The sequence below is a fragment of the Tauraco erythrolophus genome, chromosome 19, assembly GCF_009769465.1.
Source record: "Tauraco erythrolophus isolate bTauEry1 chromosome 19, bTauEry1.pri, whole genome shotgun sequence".
NCBI lineage: Eukaryota > Metazoa > Chordata > Aves > Musophagiformes > Musophagidae > Tauraco > Tauraco erythrolophus.
Window position 1 is genome coordinate 16123488 of NC_141483.1, and position 20715 is coordinate 16144202.

Genomic DNA, 20715 nt, shown 5'->3' on the forward strand with positions numbered 1-20715 from the left:
CAATGGAATTAGCTGCATACTACATCCATATCCCAACAGCAGAGCATTTACTTACTCCTGGTTCTACTTGAGTTCTATCTGCAATGTCGATATGGACAATTTCAACACTCTTCCATGTGTTTGGATCTAAATTGTGCACCTGCAAAAAAAGAAAAAGGAGTGACTTACACACTGTCACCTTACACAGTGGTGTACCTTACGCAGTACGTATGTGTGCCACAGATTTCTTCTGGATTTCATAGAGGTAGCGTTCTCAAAACCTATCCTTTCTTCCTCTGCCTTTCTAAAAGGGAATAACACTTACAGTTTAATTCACCCACCAACCAATTTTAAACCAGCACAAAGCTTTCACTTTTCAGGAAACTTGGGATTTAAGATTAAGCTGTATTCTTCAGTCACAATCATCAGCACTAATGAAATCAAGCTCTAATTAGAAACATTACTCATTCAGTAACCTGCATGAGCGTTTGGATCTAGAAAGACACAAAAATTCCAAAGTGCAAACATGCCAGTTTCAATAACTTGACTAAATCTAGTAGGTTCTCTCAATCCCAGGGCTGCCTTTCACAGGGACCTGATGAAGCAGGTGTGGTATGGAGGTACATAAAGGTCTGAAGATGCGATCAGCTTCACACCTGTAGTCTGTCAGGCACACCTAAACTTACAGTTAGGGCAAGAGCTGGCCAAGAAATAGACTCCTCTGAGGAGAAGGACTGAAAGCAAGCACTGAAAGCGTACTGACGACTATTCCTTTATGGATGGTTTATAAATATGTTTGACACAATAAATAAAAAAATCTCCTGAAGAGAGCCGTGAACCAAATCAACTGTCTAGGGAGGAAAATGAGACTATCGCCAGCCCGGGAAATGTAAATAAGCAGCTTCAATACGTAACTCTACAGAAGTGTAGCCAGATAAACCCCAATAGCTTTGTGAAACCTGTTGTGAAACCTTTTTTCAAACAAACTCGTCAGCCTAAGAAGCACTAGCATGTCTCAGGTAAAAGAACACGAAACTAAAAAGAACTTACTGAAAGTCTATTTAAATATTGGAGTGAGAATCAAGCACCTGCATTGACCTCAACGTAAACAATAAAAATCTTTTCTTGTTCTCACATCTCGTTAGGTGAGACAGCTGGACCACCTCAGAAGGATTTGAATGCTTTTCTTGTTTTACATTTACCACTGGAAGGGCTTTGCCTTTATGCAGTAGTCACCCACCATTACCAGGTACAGACTACTTTATCTGGATGACTAGTGTTGAAAATATCACTAACGCTTGGTACCCGAATCCCAACTCACGTTCTCTGATGTCCCCAAATCTGGTTTATGCCAGGTCTCAATTTTTATGAAGAAGTCATCTTTCATGTACTCATTCTGTAAGAATTAAAATCAAAAGGCATGAGTCTGATTACACCTCTCTGCTTGAAGTTTAGATAAATGGTATTTACGTATAAGTCACTACTAAGCCTTGAGTAGCAACACATTCTACTTAAACTATAAACGAAACAGCCCCCTTAACACAGACAGGGAAACAGGTGCAACGAGACAACTAGTATCTGAATATTAAGTATCAGCTACAGCATTAAGTACTAAATTAAAACCAGTCGTGTTTGGGAAATCCAACTCTAACTCTGCACATGCAAATAGAAATAATCCTGCCGTTTACCATCCTCTTCCTCAACCCTGAAGTGCTTTACCTCTACGTTCAAGTAATTTTCAAATTATTAATACTGCGGCCAAGACAAAACCGCTAAAATACATTTGCATGAAGTTTTTAATAAACAAGACTATTCCGAGAGGCAGGAGTATTAGCTGAGGAACATTCGATGTCACTGTACGATCATAAAGGTCCAGTGACCAATAAACTGTATGTCTAATTTCAGAAGAAATGTGCACAAGCTGAACAGTTTGTTACTCCTGATGTTGCATGCACCTCGTGACAATATACATGAAGTTTACAAGTGAGCAGATAAAGCAATTTAACATTGAACCTATCGGCTCCCTTGAACGGGTCACCAAGGTCTATACAGAGAGAAATAAAGCCTTAATGGTCCCTTTCCCACACATCTTAAAAAATAAACCAAAATAAACCCAACCCCCCAGGTACGACGATCCATTCAGACTCTCAGTTAATCCGTTTTAACTGGGGCAGGATTTCACTTTACAGAAATGGGATTTCAGACAGTTATGGATTGATTTTATTTCACTGTGCTTCCTGCATTCAAGAGTGTAGAAACCTCTGATTTGGCTTTTTTTTTTTTAACATTACGTCTTACCAGGACAGACATTATGCAGCTGTAATGGTAATTAAAGGCATAAAAGATGATGTAAAAAATGAAAGCAATTCTCTGACAAATTATAGCTCTTTCTAATTATAGCTGTGTGCAGACAAATAAGGTAACAGGGAGCTGTATGCCAGGAGCCCTGGCCAAGCTAGCTTGCTAGAGTCGGAGTCGACTGGAGCAGTAACAACAGATAAAATATATTTCAAAAACCCGACACAGGACTGATAGTAATTCAAATACTCACTGTCACAACTGGTCATGGGAAGCACATGCAATGCAAATGGAAAGGAAACACAAAGTGTTATTAGTTACAACAGTTTCTGAAAAGTCTCACACACAATGATTGCTTCACAGTATAAGCAACATTCAAAATCAGTCTAACAGCATCTGTGCGCATCAAGTCAGCAGAGCTCAGCAGACTTTGACTTGCTGGCCTTAACCTTGGAAGTTCCTTGTAAATACTTCAAACTTTCAACAGAAAGACAAAAGAAACAGAGCCCACTCTTAGAACTTGAGCAATTAAAGTATTAAAATAAAGCAGTGACCTTATTCTAACAGGCTCTGAAGAATTAAATTATTTTCAAACAGGTTCTGTTCTTAAGAGAACCACCTCCTCAGATTTATCCTGAGGACGTCGGACACTAAGACTGTTGGAAGGAGTAAACTGGTCTGTTGAGGCTGCTCTTCAGAAGCAGCTCTCCTTTTTGGAAGAGGAGACCTCACAAACACAACATTAAAATTTGAAATGCGTTTTCCACTTGATGGCACCCTCTTTCCTCCCAAACCATTTAAGACCATCCCTTGACTGAACACTGACAGCAAAATACACAACAGGAGACCTACTTGTTCTACAGTAGGGATACGCATTCCAAGCCTTCTCGTGGAACACCAGAGAGCCTTCTGGAGCAAACATCCTTACAAAACCAGGAACTTTACTGTGAAAAACAAATATTGATAACATTTTCAAAATTTTTGCCAGCTGAAATTCCTTATTGATTTCTTCCACTCTAGTAAGAAAGGCACGTTCTACCTAAGCACTTCAAAGGTTATGATGTGCAAGGTATCCAGAGTTAAGCATGCAGGAACTCCAACAATGTTACTGGTCACAAGAAAGGTAGTAATAATTGAGAGTGAGCTAGAAATAATTTTGGAAGCACTGTGATCACGATGCAAGCTGAGCTTTCTTTCCTCTCCAAGAATGGCAAAGATAACTGTTAGATGGATAACTGGAGAGCGCTGCCCCAGAGATCTCATGTCCAAACTCTCTAGCAAAATGACAGGTCCATCAGGGAGCAGCCTGTCACTGGGACACCCTGCAGCCCAGAGGCAAAGCCACGCAGCTGCTTCAGCCACGCCTGAGGAGGGAAACTGCAGCTCCCCGTAAGCAGCAGAATTACCATCTCTGCTAACAACTGCCCTCTCTAACCCAACAGAGTCACCATGACAGTTGCCAAAAACTGGATGCTTGGGAAAAAAGTAACAAAAGCTCATACGACAGATTTGGTACAATATAAAATTTGGTATTACCTAGGGGAGTACTTGAGGCAAGTTTAAGCAAACTACATGTACACACGTGTGTGAGAGACAGACAGAGTGCAATCTACCCAAGTGTTCCATCCTCAGTTTTTCTCCAAGGATTTTTTTTTTTTGTCCTTTTTCCTTTTCGATTCAAGAAAAAAAGCCAACTGATGGAACCTTACGTCCCACTCATCTGGGACTTCTCTTTTTCCAGAATAAGCAAACACAATTCTTTTAGCTCTTCCACATGAGTCATGCTGCCCACACTTCTTTCTGCCCTCTCGTTCCTCTCCCGTTTGTGCCCATCTGAAAGTCCAACCCAAGGCCCACCAAAAGGAATTGCAATCCATACCTTGTGTGCAACAATCCCGCATGGAGCATGGCCCTGAGGAGAGTTTGCCTTCACGTGACTTTCATGGGACACTAAACATTCAGATGGTTCTGAACAGCACCGCTGTGCTGCAGTTATTTCCCGTGTTGTCTTTCGTGCCTCCCCCACAGGCAGCCAACTGTAAGCCTATTCAGTTCTTCAACTTTTCAGAGCTTTTTTTCCCTCAATTATAAAAGTTTGGAATACTAATCCTCACAACTTGACAACATATTACAAATCCTAACACATGGCTACCTTCATGGTTCTGCAGCCCTCTGGAGTAACATCGACTATTTCTCCCTAAAAGTTCAGACCCCAGGTGGGTCAGTTTTCCAAATAACTCAGGTTTAATCCGCTCTGAAAATATTCTTTACCCTACTACTTCTCTCTCAGAAAAACATGGCCCTGCCACACCACAAGAACTTGTGTGATGCCTTACAGAGTGCTTTTAAAGAGCATCCAAGCAACAAGAACTCTTTCGTAAGTACCAGATAACATAAAAACATTCTTTATAATGCAGTAACAATTCTCCTTTTCTCTGTCCTTCTACATTCCTGTCCTTCAGGCTATCTTACAAAGCATCTGTGACACCAGCCCATCATTTCAGCTATATACTAAGAATTCAAATTTTTCCTACTTAGAAATGCAGTTGCCTATTCGCAGATTGGACATTTTGCATGGCTCTCCACTACTCTATCCCACATATTTAAAACCCACTGTACTTTACATGTTTTCCCACTCACCAGAGCATTCATGCACAATTTGGCAAATTACAGAGAGGCAGGAAACCACAGGTACCCCGGAACAGTAAACAATGGCAGGCGGTCCTCACTTCTAAACATTCTGTGCTCGACACCAAGCGACCATAAAACACTGATGCATATTTCTCACCTCTTTAAATGATAGATTTTGTGAGTATATTGTCCCTTCTCGCCATCCTTTTCATAAGGCTCATTTTTCAAGACTTGAATTCCTTCACCACCTCCTGTTTCGTTTTTGCTAGCTTCTGCCACAGAATAAAGTTGCCCAACTTGATACTGAAAAGTCAAGAGAAGAACAATTTCAATATTGAAGTTAGCCAAAACTTTTAATGCATAAAAATATTACCTGTTGCCAGTGAAAATTTGGTAGTACAAGCAAAATTATCAGGCAAGTAAAATACACCATATAAGAAATACTTAGGACAGCATGGCAATCTGCTGGCAAAATTTATCCGTAGTTCACAAGCACCAGCTCTATAATCAGCTTGTTTCACGTTACTGCAACACTTTGGTATAGCAAACCAAACGTGTCACTCTTCATTTTTCTCCTCCTAAAAGCAAAGTATACAGGTTGTTCTTCATTGAATACAAGAAACATAATTTTTAGTTCACAGATTTTGAAATGACTGACTTCCAGTTCCGAGCCTCCCAAATCCGCACTTGTAACCGACCCTCACGGGACCCATACCATGCAAACCGCAGACGAAACCGCAACGCGTTCCCTCAGAAGCACGTTCAGACATCCTGCCGTGGCTTTCACTGAAAGTATCTCAGTGCCAGTTAAATTGCTGCCTTCAGATCTTGGAAGACAATTCCTACCTCTGCCTTTAGGAAAAGGCTTGGAGTCACTCGATGCCTTGATCAGCAGGAAAATTCTGCTGCAGTGCAGAATTGCACAACTTTCTTTCCTTGCTTGCAAGCAGCTCAGAAACAACTGAGGGTTCTGTGCCTGCAGGCATCTGCCTCCTTTGAAATTCACTGAGCTGCAAGAGGTTAACTCTGCCTGACTGGTGGCTCACACATGTGGCAACTCACCTGTGGCAGGCTGGTGGGTGCACAGCACAGGAAACATTTGGATCCAGGCTAGCCAGATTTAAATAAGACACTAACATCTTCCCACCCGTCACCCCGAAACAAAGGCAGGTAGGATGAAGACTTACCTCTTGCACTGAGCAAGGTAAAACCACTCGGCTGGAAGAGGAAAAGAGCAAATTAAACAAAATTAATTACTAGGCTTCATCTGCAGATAACATATAAACTGCAACAAAGACGTTCAAGAAGGAAGTGTCAAAATGAGTTAATTCACGTCTTCTTTTTAGACATGCCCTGTGACAGTAAGGCTGCATGGATATAATGCAACAAACCCCAGTAAAATTCAGTGACAGATATGTTATAAAAGGAAAAAAAAAGGGAGTTAAGAATGTTAGAAGCTGCAGAGAAGATCCAGGAAATGTAGGATCTACTTCCAGCTCTGCCACGACTTCGTATTGTGCTGAATTTGTTCAAACTGTGCGGCGTGAGCTTTCTCCAGGTGTTACACAGCACACGGTCCCACCTGCACAATTTAAAGGGACAAAAGCACAGGCCCGCGGAGCCTACGGACGGATGGTGGCAACTCCAGCAGTCGCGACCCATTTAGAGAGCACCGCAGCTGGCACCGTGTGCCGGTGGCAGAGCCAGTGCGTTCCAGGCAGGCGGTTCCGCTCCAGCCCAACGCGCCGTGCAGCTCACAGCAACGTCAGGGCGCGCACGGGCTGCTTTTCCACAGCAGCAGCGCCCGGCACAGACAGCACCCTTCGGTTCCGCTTCACGTCATCAAACAAAGACAATACGAATCGTTACTGCTGCTCCTCGAGTGGCACTACCTCCTTTTACTGCCAACCTGATGGCCACTACGATTCAAAACAACACGGTCATCCCAAAAGCACGGATACAGGTCAAGCCTGTCCGCCGCTCCGGAGCGGAGGAAAGCTACAGGTGGCTGATTCAGCTCTTACTACCCGCTGCTGCGCCCACACTTTGAGAACAGAGTTTGATACAGGTGGGTTTTAGGCACCACTATGAAAATTACTTCATCAGTTTGAGCGCCCTGCAGAGCAGAAAAGGCAGCAACCTTGAGAAGATGGAAACGATCGTCCCTGCGGATCAAATTCAGTCTTGCGATTTCCACGCAACTTCTTCTCTATCCTTTGTTGGATAAAGATTTTTCTATTTTACTCTACTATGCGCCTCACTGAAGTAGTTTTATCCAAGCTGTGAAACCTTCAGAGAGAAACTGAGAAAAACATAATCGGCCCCAAACGCTGGCAAGCGTCAGGCTGAAAGCAGAGCTTGCATCCAAACACAGCATGGCCAAATGGCAGTCAAAATAAAATGCCCATGAGAAGCCCCACTATTTATCATTTTACTCGAGAAAAAAGTCCTTAAACTGTTTTTAAAGCTGGCTAGCAAGGCCAACAGAGACAGAAGACAACTGTCTTGGCACCAGCGGATGCTGACTCAGTACCTAGAGAGGACATGTTTGTGGCTTGCAAGCAGCACAGGAGACTTTTGGGCAACTTCAGCTTTAGCCTTTAGCAGGACAACATGTAAAATATAAGTATAGTCAGGAAAACCCCAAAAATGCACGGGTACAAGGAAAGGTGAGGAATTAAAAGAAAGTTGCAAGGAACAGGGTTTTTTGAATTTAAGAGTGACAGACAGACAATGCAATAATTCAAAAGAGCTGAGTAGCAAAGAAACCTGGCGAGAAGGTATTTGGAACAAGCAGACGGCCCCCCGCCACCTTTCAGGGAACGCAGACAGACCGTTTGCCCCACGAGGGCCGGCGCGGCTCTCGCCGCAGCTCAGCGGGACACCCGTTCTGCACCGCACGCTGCCGGACAGCCCGCCCCGCTCCCCGCAGTTCCGTGCCTCTTCGGGGCACCCTTGGGAGCTTGTCTGGAACGGGGCGCACAGGCTTGTTCCCGGGGCCCTACGGACCGCCCTCACCGCGCGGGCACGCACCGCCGGACCGGCGGGAGGGGGACACGGACCCGCCCGCCGGCCCGAACCCCGCGGGACGCTCCCCCGAGGGCAGGGAGCCCCCCGCAGCCCCGCGGGGCCCGTTCCGCGCCGCGCGGTGTCCCGGCTCGAGCGCTCCCGCAGCGCCGCCGGGGCAGGACGCCGGCCCGAGGGGGCGCGGAGCTCACGGCGCGGGGCACAGCGCACCGGCTGCGGGCAGCGCTTCCCGGCCGCGCCGCCTCGGCTGCCGCCGCGGGACGCGGGAACCGCGACACGGCAGCGGAGCAAAAGGCCGGGCCGGGCCGGGCCGGGGCGGCGGCAGCGGCGCGTGCCGGCCCGAACGGGCGCGGCGGCGCGGGGAGCGCGCGCCGGACCCCGCGGGGCCCCGCGCCGGGGCTCGGCCGCAAGGCGGGCGCGCGGCGGAGCGCGGGGGGGCGGGAGCGGCGGGAGCGGCCGGCGCGACTCACAATTCCTTGATCAGCACCATCTTCGCTCGTGGCCCCGCACTGCGCACGCGCGCCCGGCACCGCCTGCCCATGCTGCCCCGCGCGCTTCCGGGGCGCGCCCCGCCCCCGCGCCCCGCCCAATCCCGCCGCGCCGTGCGGCCCCGCGCCCGCTCCTGACCTCGGCGCGCCCCGGCATGCGGCGCGCCTGCGCCGGCCGCCACCAATCGGAGGGCGCGCAGGTCCCGCGAGCGCCCCCACCTCATCCACAGGCAGCCAATCAGGGCGCGCCGCCAGCCCGGCTCCGTGCCGCTGCCGCGACGTCATCACTCGGCGCGCCCCGCGGCGCAGCGCGCGGCGGGGCCGGTGTCCGCGCCGGACGCGCCCGCCCTGGGGAAGCCGAGGGGCGGGCCGGGCCGGGCCGGGCCGTGCGGGTGCCGCGCCCCGGTGTGCGGGCCGGAGCGGCTTAACGGGATTGCCGCGCGCGCTCTGCGCTTCCGGAGCCGCCTGCGGCCCCGTGTAACGAACCGGCTGGTCACACCGGCCGGGAGCCGTTACCTGCGGCCCCCGCGAGCGGCGCGCCGAGGGGAACCGGCGGCTTTCCCAGACGCCGTGCAGTGACGCGCAGCGGCAGTCGGTGCGCCGCCCGCGCGGGCCGGCCAAGGACGCTGCTCCCGGCACGGCCGCCCAGCACGCGGGAACGGGAATCGAACGGTTACTCGCCCCCCGCCCAGCGGGAGCGCTGGAAAAGGGAGACTTGAGGGCAGCGAGGGGCACCGCACCCGGTACCCGCCACCCCCCCACCCCGTGCGGCCCCGTTCACAGGCGCCACGTGCATCTGCTCCGCTTTGAACGCCGCCGCCGGCACTTCGCCAGCGCCGCTACCGGATCGTTTTCTTGGGGGAGGCGGCGGGTGTGAGGAAACCTGAAATGTCCTTGTGCGATGTGGGTCAGGCACAGTCCTGCTCCTGCGGATCGCGGGTCCCTCACCGCTGGGCTGCCCGTTTTGCCACACGAACCAACACAGCACACATCGGCAGCATCGCTGCCAGCGCCCCGCAGTGCAGTGGGAAACAGTGGGAAACAAACACAGCGGGAAACAGCGGGAAAGGCAGTGGGAAACACAGCGGGAAATTCAGTGGGAAACACAGCGGGAAATGCAGTGGGAAACAGTGGGAAACACAGTGTCACCGTGCCATTAACACACGGAGCCACGATTCCCGGGTCCAACGCTGCCCTCTTGTGAGGGAATTTCCTCTATCCCCATTCACAGGTATCGCCGCCACCAGAAATGAACCAAGGAGCCGACGTACACACCAGGAAGAGCCGGACTCAGCCATTACTGGGTCAGACCCTCCTGCACCCTCCGGTCCCACAGACCTGCAGGTGACGTTAGACCATCAGCTTTTACTAAAACCAAAGAAAATAAAAGAGCCGACAAGTCTTAGACACCAGAGGGACTGAAAGAAGGCTGAAAGGAGCCCCGAGAGTGGAACACCCAGTGAAGCTCCTCAAGCCTGTAAAGAACCTGGAACACTAGTCCTTGGGGAGGGGAATTGCCTTCATACCTCAGAGGGTGCTGGTGCCAGGCCCCCCTGCACTGGGCAACTGACACTGTTCGATTTACGGCAGTGGCAGGAGATGGGACTTACTGAGACGCCCGGCTGGGGGGCTCCCGGAGGGGTGGGACACACCTTCACTGCAGGGTGAGAGAGCATCAAATCTCCCAGCTCTTTTTTATCCAACACATTTCTGTTAATACAACAATCAAACGGCGGAGTGGGGGGCACGAGAAGAACTAGCGGGGAGTAAGCTAACTAAACCCCTACTCTAGGCATTAATCCAAAAAGGGAAATTCACAGAGCTTCCAGGAGTTCCGACAGGGATTGCTCTAGTAGCAACAAATCTTTATGCAGGAGTGTCTCAGGAGTGTCACAGACTTGCACGCTGCATTCCAGAGTGAAACAGGAACATGGAGACAGAGAGGACAACACAGGAGCCAGTGAGGGATGAAGAGAAACCAGCTGGAAGTTTTTTTATAAATATACACAAATGGTGAAGCTTACAGACCTGGAATGAGAAGCAAATAATAAAAACTGGTTATAACGTGGCTGTTCATAGCTGGAGCGCAGCAGAATTAAGAGAATCCGGGTCTATGTCTTGCAGAGAGACCTCCTCATCCCTGGAAGGAGGATCCAGCCCTGCTTACTCTCAAAGCCACTGCTGAACCTCTGGGATATACCTGGCTCTTCAACACAGGGTGTAGGAAGGAAAACACGGGTCAAATTTCCCCAAGTTGCTTCTGTATGTTGTATTTGGCTTTATTGTTGTTTCCACAGTGATTAAAGTTTATCCTGGGGCAAAATTACACCCTAAGAATAAAGCAGCTGGGTAATGATATTTCCATCTTGAGGTGCTGAAAAACTGTAATTCGGGTAAAACTACAGGATTTACTTAAAATAATGTATTCTAAACATATTTATTTGCTAATTTCTGAGCATTAGCTTTCATTTTTTTTCAGGTTTTCCATCATAGCTACGCAGACTACCCACTTTTGCTTTACTCTGGAACGCTCACACAAACGTGAGACTAGGGAAACTGGAAAGAAAAAAAACCTCCAACATTTTAAGATCTGACAAAGAGCAGGGTCAGACTCTGCAGTTTGGCACTGTGGAAGGGAAATGATTTCTCCTCAAGAAATGGAAACTTGTCTGGCTGTGGAACAGTTCACAGCATTCGCACTTGCCGACTTTCCGTGGGACTAGCGCTGCCCTACTGCTGACGAGGGAGAGGTGTCGCTTTAAACGGACGCTTGGGTCAGAGCTCAACTCGTCAGAAGCTTCACTGCACAGCTTTAATTTAGGGGTAGCCACTGCATTTTAGTTCTTCTGAGGGGTAATTGTTGGTGTCCAGAACTGGCTAAGGCAGATTGTCTCACCTTGTTGAACTGCAGTCTCGGCTTTGAGCGCCAGTCTCAGCACAAGGCCGTGTTCCCACGGTTCCGAATTGCATCCCTTTCCCCAGACGCGACTACTGACCCTACTTCCAGGCTCACACTTGAGAATCCATCTTCCCCAAGTTCTGTTTGCCAGCAGCTAGAAAGAATGATGCATTTACACATCAACTCGAGTAAAGGAGAGCAGAAATTCACAGATAGGAAAATTAAATGTTGCCAAACGACCCTCCCACAGGTTTTAAATGGCTTTAAAGAAAATCCTCAACAGGCTCTGCCTATGAAAACATTCTCAATCGAGTCTCTTGCAGTGTGAAAGACGGATGCTATGGAAACTGCTGCTCAGACTTACGCCTGCACTGGCTTAGTCTACGAGGCAAAGAAATTACAAAGGGCTGTGCCAGGGCACAGTGGTGGGGCTTTAAGTGTCTGCTTCCCAAAATTCTCAAGCATTCAGTATTTTCCTTTATTTGGTTTTTCAAAATCCTGGCTGAGTGCAGTCCCCTGCTGCTGCTCCTTCCCCATATGGACAACATTTGTCTCTTGTTTACTCAGCCAGCTGCAACGTCTGCTCTGCCCCAAACCCTTATTCTCTTTGTTTACATCTAGATTATGCCACACACGATAGTATCGCCCGAGTAGCTGCATCCTGCTGATTCCAGACCCCGCGTACAGACAAACCACTTCAGACCAGCCCATGCAGTTTCCCCACAGCCTCTGCTTGTGGAGGGGACGCTTTCCCAGCAAGCTGCTCTTCACGGGAGCCCTCTAGCCCAGGCTTGCCCTGTGTCGGGAGCTAGTATTGCCAGCACAGCTGCACAGCAGCGGCTCTCGGCTTTTGTCAGAGGCTGACCTGCCCGAACGCAGGTCTGCGTGCACGGGAAGCGGCGTGGTGGCACTAAACACGAGAACACAGTTTCAGGAGCTCTGCAAGGGGACCAGGGCCACGGTCCGTCACACCACCAGCTGGGTCCCTGGGCAGGTCCATGCTGTCCCTAACTTCATGTCTGTGTAGAGGCGTTAGGAGACTGCTCTCAGTCTGTGCATGACTTTTAGGAGACCTCAGGAACATGCCCGCTTCTGAAGTTCCTTTGACCCTCTTCTAGTCTCCAGCACTGTGCTGCAGTGCAGCCTTTGCTCTTGCTCCGACACCTTCACACCCGTCGCAGCAGCACAATGAGCTGCACCCAGCGGGGGGGTGAGAAGGCAGAAGCTGCAGCGCTGTGCTGCCAAGGCAGGAGGCATCACTGGGTCTGAAACAAAACTACTCCTCCCTTGGAGCTCCCAGGGCCCTATTCCTCCTCTGTGACAGAAGAGGGATTTGTGACTGTTGCAAGCATTTCCATATAATGAACTGAAAATGGAAACATGTTTTTTAATATTTAAATACTTTCTCTTTTATACTGAAAGACTGAAGTTGTGCACTTCAGCACACAGGTCATATTGCTGACTCAGGAACACTGGAGGTGAGGTCAGTATGCCCCAGCTCTGACATTTCCAAGCAAATGGAGTTCTCCCACCTGATTTGCCTGCTCCAGTGCAGAGCAGCGGGTGCCCACACACCTAATCCCGAGTTGGCCTTTTTCCCCTTGCACCTCCAAGAACCTTTCAGGTGTACCTGCATGTTTGGGCCACGCGCGGCAACACGTGCTCCTCCGCCAGCGTGCTCTCAGCCACAAGGCACTGCAAGTCTGAGGACTGTCCAAGAGCAGGAAAGATGTTTGTGATGGATACTTCTCAGAGATTGCTGCCAGCTGCTGGAAAACAAACGTTCCTCTCCAAGGGCTTCTCAGGAGAGGACGTGGGAGAGACTTGCTATGGAGAACACAATCCCCTGTACGCTCCTGGTTTGTACAAGTGGCAATTGCTGTGGTTCCCTGTGGAATGGCTTTCTTGGAGTCCACTGAAATGCCAGCCACAGCCATTTAGAGTGAAATCACATGCAAGTGATGTCATCCTGTGAAAGACGACAACTGGTACTCTTTCTGACAGGGATAAAAAAGTACGTTCTTCTCTTTGGAGAGTACATAAAAAAATAAGGAGAAAGCCAGGCCACCTGGGGAGAGTAATACAACAGAACCAGAGCTGGAGCGTTTGCACGGAAGTCCACGGCCGTCCGCAGGGAGAGCAGCAGCCGCCCCCGCGGGAGCCGAGATGAGAAGGGCGGCACGGCGCTCTGTGCACCGGCATGAGGGAAGGGCACGTGCAGCACACGCTACCGGTAGCGAGCATCAATCCACAGCACGAACGTGCGCATGGACACACAGCACGCTGCAGCCTGCGCCCGACACACACCCCCTGTATATTAAGCATTCGATGCAAAAACGTGCAAGGTCAGGTTTTAAGACAATTCTCCTCTTGCTTTCGCTGCACTGACGCCGTCCCACGCCTGCTGCTCCAGAAGCACGACGCCGAACGGAAGGGACTCCCGCGTCCCCGCGACACGGTGGCACTATCTCAGTAACAGAAGCAGCAAAGGCACCGGCACCAGCCGCCTGCCGACCTGGGGGCACCGGGTGCGTCACGAGGCTGCAGGTGATCGTACGGGCACCACTAAGCTGAGGCTGCCACCTGTAAAACCTTCGCACCACCCACGCCTTCCAATACAGGGCAGCAGCTCCTTCAGGCGTGCGGCAGGAAAGGTCCCTTACGGAAGAGCGCAGGCCAGGAAGGCCGCAGTGTTGTACATGGTTCAGCCCACCCCGTTCTCAGCAGGTCAGAGATGTGGAGGGTCGAGACTGCAGGCCAGTAAGAGCCGGGGGTGTCATGACTGAGGATGTTCTGCGTGTTCTGTCAACATGGCCAGAGGCTGCCTTTGCACAACTGGGAAACCGGTGTCCACGGAAACTTCAGAGACCATAAAAAAAAGTCAAATTCTGTTTAGTTTGATCTGGTCACCAACACTTCCTCTAAGCACAAGGGCACCTTTCACATGGGGGCAGAAAGAAGATTTAAGTCGACAGGTTCCAGCTGGCATCGGTACAGGGAAAATACATCATACCTTCAGCACTTGGCTCTTCTACAGTGGAGGGATGGGACTCGGTGATCCTTGAAGCTCCTTCCAACCCTACATGTCCTTTTGCTGCCAACTACAGAAGACAGACAGTGAGCAAATACTGACACTCCCACCACGTGCTAGGAGAAGGAAAAGCCATTTCCAATCATTATTTGTAACAGGAACACTACATTCTGCCACAAAAAGAGGAGGAAGTTCTCAACGACCTCTCACTTCCACAGGGGAAGCTGAAGATGGCCGCCGTACGTTAGTCGTACTTCATAATTCGGTAGCCACTGAACACAGATTTACACGAGCTCTTTGCTGCTCGGAAGCAGGCTGGAGGGACAGACCAGCGACCGGCCGCGTGTCAGGACTGAGAGCAGCATGCTAACAAGTTCTTTCCCAACATCATCCTGGACCAAGAGACTGAAGTATTGAGAGAACTCATGCTTTAATAGACACTGAAATCACAAAGAGGGAAGGCCAAATGCCTTAGCAATTTCAATAAAAATATGAAAATCTTTTTACATGGTAAACTTCATAATATAAAAAGTTTAATGCTGTCTGGAAACAGTTTTAATTTACAAAGGAAGTCCATATAGGCCAAACATGGCTAACACTGCATACACAAGGAGAGCAAGTGCTAACGGGCTGCTGCTTGGAAGAGTCTTTGCTGACAGTCCTCTCTGAGTCACCATCTTCAATGCTCTCTTGAAGGAGTTCTGCAACCGAGGGGCCAAGTTTTCCACATACATTTGCAGCCTTCCTGGCCAGCACGGCAATGCAATGAACCCGAAACTGCTCAAACCCATTACCACCACCCAGCCTGAAACTACCAGTGTTTAACAGATCCACAGACATTTCTGTGCACCTGGATCCATTCTGCGACTTGAGAGAGATGTTCACAGAACGAGTCTGACCTCACGAAAGGAAATACGGCCTGGAGTGATATAGGTGGGTGTAGCACCCCTTCAGTGCTTTTTCCTTGTTTATGTAAGGAATGATTAAAAAGAAGGAAAATCAGTATCAGGTCAGAGTACGGGCTAACCAATAAAATCAAACTAAACTGGATTTTGATCCGAGAGATTGTTTACTGTTCCCACCGAGCTGGAGCTAAAGACAGTCAATAAACAAATCTGTAATCTGACACAGTAAAACGTACTGGGCAAAACCGAAGTAAAATACATTCTGTGGCCTTGGGGAATGGTTGCACGTGGCAGGTTTAGTGTGAAAGTGGATAATACCTAATCCTTATTGCTCACTGTATCAAGCAGTGTTGTCACTTGCACCATGCACAAATACAACAACGACAAACGCATTTAAACTCCACAGAAGGAATTCTAATATCAAACGGAGAACATGGTACGTTCATTTCCTGAATTTCTCCACATCTTGGGCAAACCTGAATAAAATTTCTTCCTCACAAAGGGGATGTTTCTCATTCGAGGGGTGGAGTGAGGCACAAGGTGTGTGAAGCATCTCCCAGCCATGAACCAGCATGCATCTTCATGGCTCTCATTAAGCCAGTGGAAGTGCCCTGTGTCAAGTCAATGGGAACACATTTCCCAAAAGACTTTTCTAGTGACACTCACCTTCCATATTTATACAACACCAATTTCCCAAATACTGAACTTCCTCTACATCTCAACCCTTCCATGTTTCTAACGCTCCCCCCTTAAAAGAACAGTAACAGAAGAACCCCCACCCCCCATCCCTACTCCCCCCCAATTTAGCTCTTTCTGAAAACTTTAAGCCAGTACGAAACCTACTGGCAGCATGAAAACGGGTTGTACCAAAATGGCAATATATAATTTCTACAGATTAAAAGATCCTTTAGTTACGGAAGTAAACTACAAGTAAAGAGGCTTATTTCTGGCATGTTATGCAGCACTACAGGGAGTATTTGCTGTTGCTATAAACAAAAAGCTGCCCACTTCCATCCTGGATGTTCCTGGGATGTCGTTTTAAAACAGTTATGCTGGTTAGAAACAGATTAGGTCACACGAAGTCTCTCCGCAGTCTTGTGACCGCAGCAAGTTGCACGATCAGCAGTATCACCGTCTACATGGCTGGTAGACGCTGCACTGACTCCTTTTGGCCCACTATTCTCGTTTTTCCTGCCAAATGACGAGAAGATGGTATCTAGCACCAAACCATCACAGGAAGATGTAATGTACAGACAAATAACTTGCATCATATGAGTTGAACAGATTTACTGAACTGTTTTGCTACATTGCATAATACGAGTAGATGAGTAACTACTCTTCTTGTCTTTCTGCACTGAAGCTTTTGTGATCATTCCTCCCTTGTTAGCCGACTGTAACGACACAGCCCTTTATCCTTTGCCTTTAGTGCTTGTGTTAATTTCTTGTGATGGTAAAAAGGAAAACATTCTCCCAAAACCAGTGGTTTCTAGAATATACTCAAAGCAAGCAGCTGATATATGCACCATGAGTAAGTGGAGCCTAAGTAATTTTATACTCCAGAATCGGAATTTAATCCTCCATCCTGCTATGATGCTTTTCCTCCAAGATCTCTAAGAAATTAGTCGCAAATGATCCGATTCATGTTTTCGAGGAGAGCATCCAGACATGACAAGTGCAACAATGATCGGCATCAGCGATGTGCCCCTAACACGTTTACAGAGCTGACTGCACTCACCATTCAGGTAGTCAGTTGCAAGACTGGAAGTTGACTTAAGATCCAGCTAAAACTCAGGGCCTAATGAATCAAGCCTCACAACACCTCTGCGAGGTAGGTAGGTCAGTATTACTATCCCCATTTAGATAGAAAGGGAAGAAGAGGCACAGAGAGGTGAAGTGATCAGCCTTCAGTCACTCAGTGAATTTCGGGACTGCAGAATAGAAACCCGAAGCCTCGGTGATCCAGTGCTCCGACTGACAGCACACGGCCTGTGAAACGCCTTGCTCGGATCTCAGTGCGCAGCGCGGGGCTGAGTTAACGCTACCGCACGCCCACGGTTTTCAGTGCACGTAAATTACCATTCGGACTCCGATGACATCGCTGCATTCAACAGCTGCTTAAAAAAGTCATCTCCAACTTGATCCCTAACACCTAAACGCCATCTAGCCCAGGAAAGCTCACTTTTACACATCACCCCGGAGTGTTCTTGGTTCTCTCTTCTCCGCGGATCAGAGAGCACCCGGGTTCTGCGCACAGCCACTCTGCTCGTGTCTCCTGTGCGTCTCTGACTGCACCGGCATCTGCTTAGACTGCTCCAAAGGAAACCTGCTTCCACAGCAGGGGAGAGGTGTGCAGACTTACCCACATGAGCTATGGTGAATGATTTAGCAGGATCAGTGAAGGATTTAGTTGGTCAGGTGATTTCTAAATCACATACACTGATGTCCCACTCCTGCTTACTGTGGAACTGTAAAACAACGTTCTGAGCTTCAGTGTCTGTAACCCTTTTCTGCGCACGCTTAGCAGAGAGAAGACACCTTGTGCTGGCAAACACTTGCCAAGATGAAAATTTCACCTTCCTAACACTGTGTTGCAGAAAGACCAGAGCATTCATTAAAATCAGAACTCGTCCCTCAGCCTCACACTGAGGCTCACCTTGAGCGTTATGCCCCAAACACTCTTTTTGAGTAGACCTACCAGCAAAATATCACCTGAAAGGTTTCCCCCAGAGAAGAGTTACCCGAGACACAGGTTTTAGAATGGGGCAGCTCTGTCCTCTTGACTTTGTTTCAACAGCCTCTGAAAGTTGCAAAAGAACTGCCAGTATCATGCTGCTACGGAGTTTTATTGCCAGCAATTTCTTGTGTTGGGCTAACTTGGCAGAGATTACCTAGAGATATGTTACCTTGTCCTCTCCTGTCAGCCTTTGAAAGCAACCAAATAAATGGCTTGTACTTCTCCAGGCAGGAACTTGTGCATACCTGCTTGTGGTACACATGAAAGTTCTGCCTCTGCTCACTTCCCTCTCCAATCCCTGATACGTGTAATTTCTGTACAAAAAGCCAGCTGTGAAACCTCCTGTTGGGTTAGGAAATACAAGTAGGTGGCTTAAAAGCTCGTACTTGATGAACAGACTAGAGGCATTGGACCTGCTGCTGCAAATACTGAACGCTACATAGAACCTGTTATCACGTGAGTCTGGCCAAGGTCCTGATAAGGGAAACGAAAACCCATGTGTGTCAGGCCGTGGTCCTGCACGGGGACAGACGGGGCCGATCCGTCACGTCCCGTGCACTGCCTGCTGTGGGCATGACCACGGCTTCTTAGGTAATGGTTCTGTGCTGATACAGCAAGCGGGCAGACGCGAACACTTGTACAAGGTTTTAAGTCATCAGCTGGTACTCAAGACATTTCAACATTTGGAGGAAGGAAAAAATCTTCCCGGTGACAAAAATTTATAACCGTTCCCGGAGGGCAGCCTCAAGGGGCGTGCAGCTCCTGGAGTGCTACTGGAAGGTGGAGAGTGAGTGGATGTCACTGCGTTTGTAGTTTCAGGGCGCCTGTGTCCATTTGGAGGGTTCTTTTGTGGAGAAGCAAGGTGTTGCTCAAGAGACAGTTCCTTCAGTTCCAGCTTATCTGCGCATTCTTCTTTGCTGTGCCGTGGAGATAAATTGAGCAAGCTGAGGACATCTTTCTTAGAAGTCATTGTTCCAGGAGCTCCTCGGAGAATCTTTATTGGGCCAGTGGAGTGCTGTGGAGTGCTCTGCCAGAACATCTTTAGGTTGTGAATTGCCTGCACTTTTTCATCAATGGCAGCCATTTTCAGTCGGTCTATGTCTGGGGCGTCAGCGGGACTTGAGCGAGCAGAACCAGCTGAGGAGTAAGAAAGAGCAGGAGACGGTGTGCTGCCACCAGGAGACTGATGCCCTGAGCTTGGAGAGATATTTCTGGGTGACTTAGAAATATGAGCACTGTAGGGAGAGCTGGGGTACTTGAGTTTGAAGTGAGGCTGCTCAGTTACGGACCCGTGTGAATCACAACCTGGAGACGGCTGCCCACTGTATTGGCCTGTGCCTTCTCTGTTTGACATCTCCGATGTTGTGGGGCTATTATAGCCAGAACTCACTTTCTGAAGGGATGAACTCCTTGTGGGAGGCTTTGGTTTAATTGCAAGAGGTGAAGACTGATTCTTCTGACTAGAGCTGACTGGCCGACTGAACGCACTGGTCTCTGAAGATCTGAATGCAGACACACCTGCTGGGGTGGAAGCCCCATCACCTGAATTGTTGCTCTTGCTTATTTGGCTGCTGCTTCTCTGAAGACGTTCAACAGCAATGAGGTGACTCTGAGTTTCCTCCAGAATTTTTTGGGCTAACTCTTGCGGATCAAGCTTTGGATTACCATCCTCCTGGGATTTGACAGTGCTGTCAGTCTCAGTACTAGACTGGTCAGATTCCCCAGTATCAGAACTTGCAAGTTTTCCAACTTTTTGGAAAGGTGAATTTGGACTGGGAATAAGAGTCATTTTAACAGGAGAATTTGGGGTACTTATGCTCCCTTTGGAGTTGACAGACTCTTTAATGCTTCCAGTCTGACCAGTTTTAGGCTGTTTGTGATCAGGGGAAAATCCTGGTTTTATGTTTTCTTGGTAACTGGCCAAAGGCTCATTGCTGATTATAGAAAAACCTTCATACTCTTCCTCATCTTTGCTGGCTACAGTGCTGGTTTGTGGTGACAACTGACTCTGTACTGCAGACCTATGTGGATAGATGTTCTTGGGTCTCTCATAGTCCTGGCGTCCTCTGTGTCCCACAGCATCTGGCATGCTCTCTGGCTTGGAAACAAAACTCATGGAAGAAGCAATAGAGCTCAGGCTATACACGGAAATGGCATCTGATGCAATGCTGTCTGGACAAGTAGGAGAGAATGGAGGGTTTTGATACTGGGGTACAGGGTTGGAAATAGACTGAGCAGAAGCCAGTGACTCTAGCGATGAGGAACTGTCCAGGCTAAGGCGCTTAGGCAGCTCTGTAGAATCTAAAAAAGAAAAAAAAAACAAACAACAAGTATGTACAAACATGCCCCTAGATACACAGTAAAATCAAACAAAACCAGCTAATGTTCTTATCAGAATTAAGGGGAAACACTACAAAACCTGCACTCAGACTCTATGCTACTTCGAAACACCCAACTACTACTTAGGTGAGAAAAAATCCCGTGCACAGCCCAGGAAATGCACAGGCAGGAACCTCAGTCCAGGTATCCTAAGTGGAACTTGTCAACTCATTATCACTTTATTTCTCAAACCCAAGGACGGGTTATACATCCTTCAGTTGCTGGACTCTATTCCCAGCTTTGGCCTCAGCCAAGTCTTAGTGTTTATTTCCCATATTAAAATAAGATTTGCTGCACCTGTTGTATGATGTATAGTCTGTATGATGTGTGTGTGATATCGTATG

General features: G+C 48.7%; 2 protein-coding genes across 4 annotated transcripts in view; both read right to left on the reverse strand.

Moving 5' to 3' along the window:
• PITPNB (phosphatidylinositol transfer protein beta) overlaps positions 1-8438 on the reverse strand; it is a 30147-nt gene extending 21709 nt beyond the window's left edge. For both annotated transcript variants that reach the window (XM_086623526.1, XM_086623527.1), the window contains exons 1-7: positions 8406-8438; positions 6096-6126; positions 5066-5211; positions 3130-3221; positions 2531-2538; positions 1301-1375; positions 56-139 (exon numbers count right to left, since the gene is read on the reverse strand). In XM_086623526.1, coding sequence (XP_086479652.1) covers positions 56-139; positions 1301-1375; positions 2531-2538; positions 3130-3221; positions 5066-5211; positions 6096-6126; positions 8406-8425 — 456 coding nt within the window. In that variant the 5' untranslated portion in view covers positions 8426-8438. The remainder of the gene's footprint in view (positions 1-55; positions 140-1300; positions 1376-2530; positions 2539-3129; positions 3222-5065; positions 5212-6095; positions 6127-8405) is intronic.
• Positions 8439-17572: 9134 nt separating this feature from the next.
• TTC28 (tetratricopeptide repeat domain 28) overlaps positions 17573-20715 on the reverse strand; it is a 156944-nt gene continuing 153801 nt past the window's right edge. For both annotated transcript variants that reach the window (XM_086623402.1, XM_086623403.1), the window contains one exon: positions 17573-20293. In XM_086623402.1, the coding sequence (XP_086479528.1) occupies positions 18669-20293 (1625 nt within the window). In that variant the 3' untranslated portion in view covers positions 17573-18668. The remainder of the gene's footprint in view (positions 20294-20715) is intronic.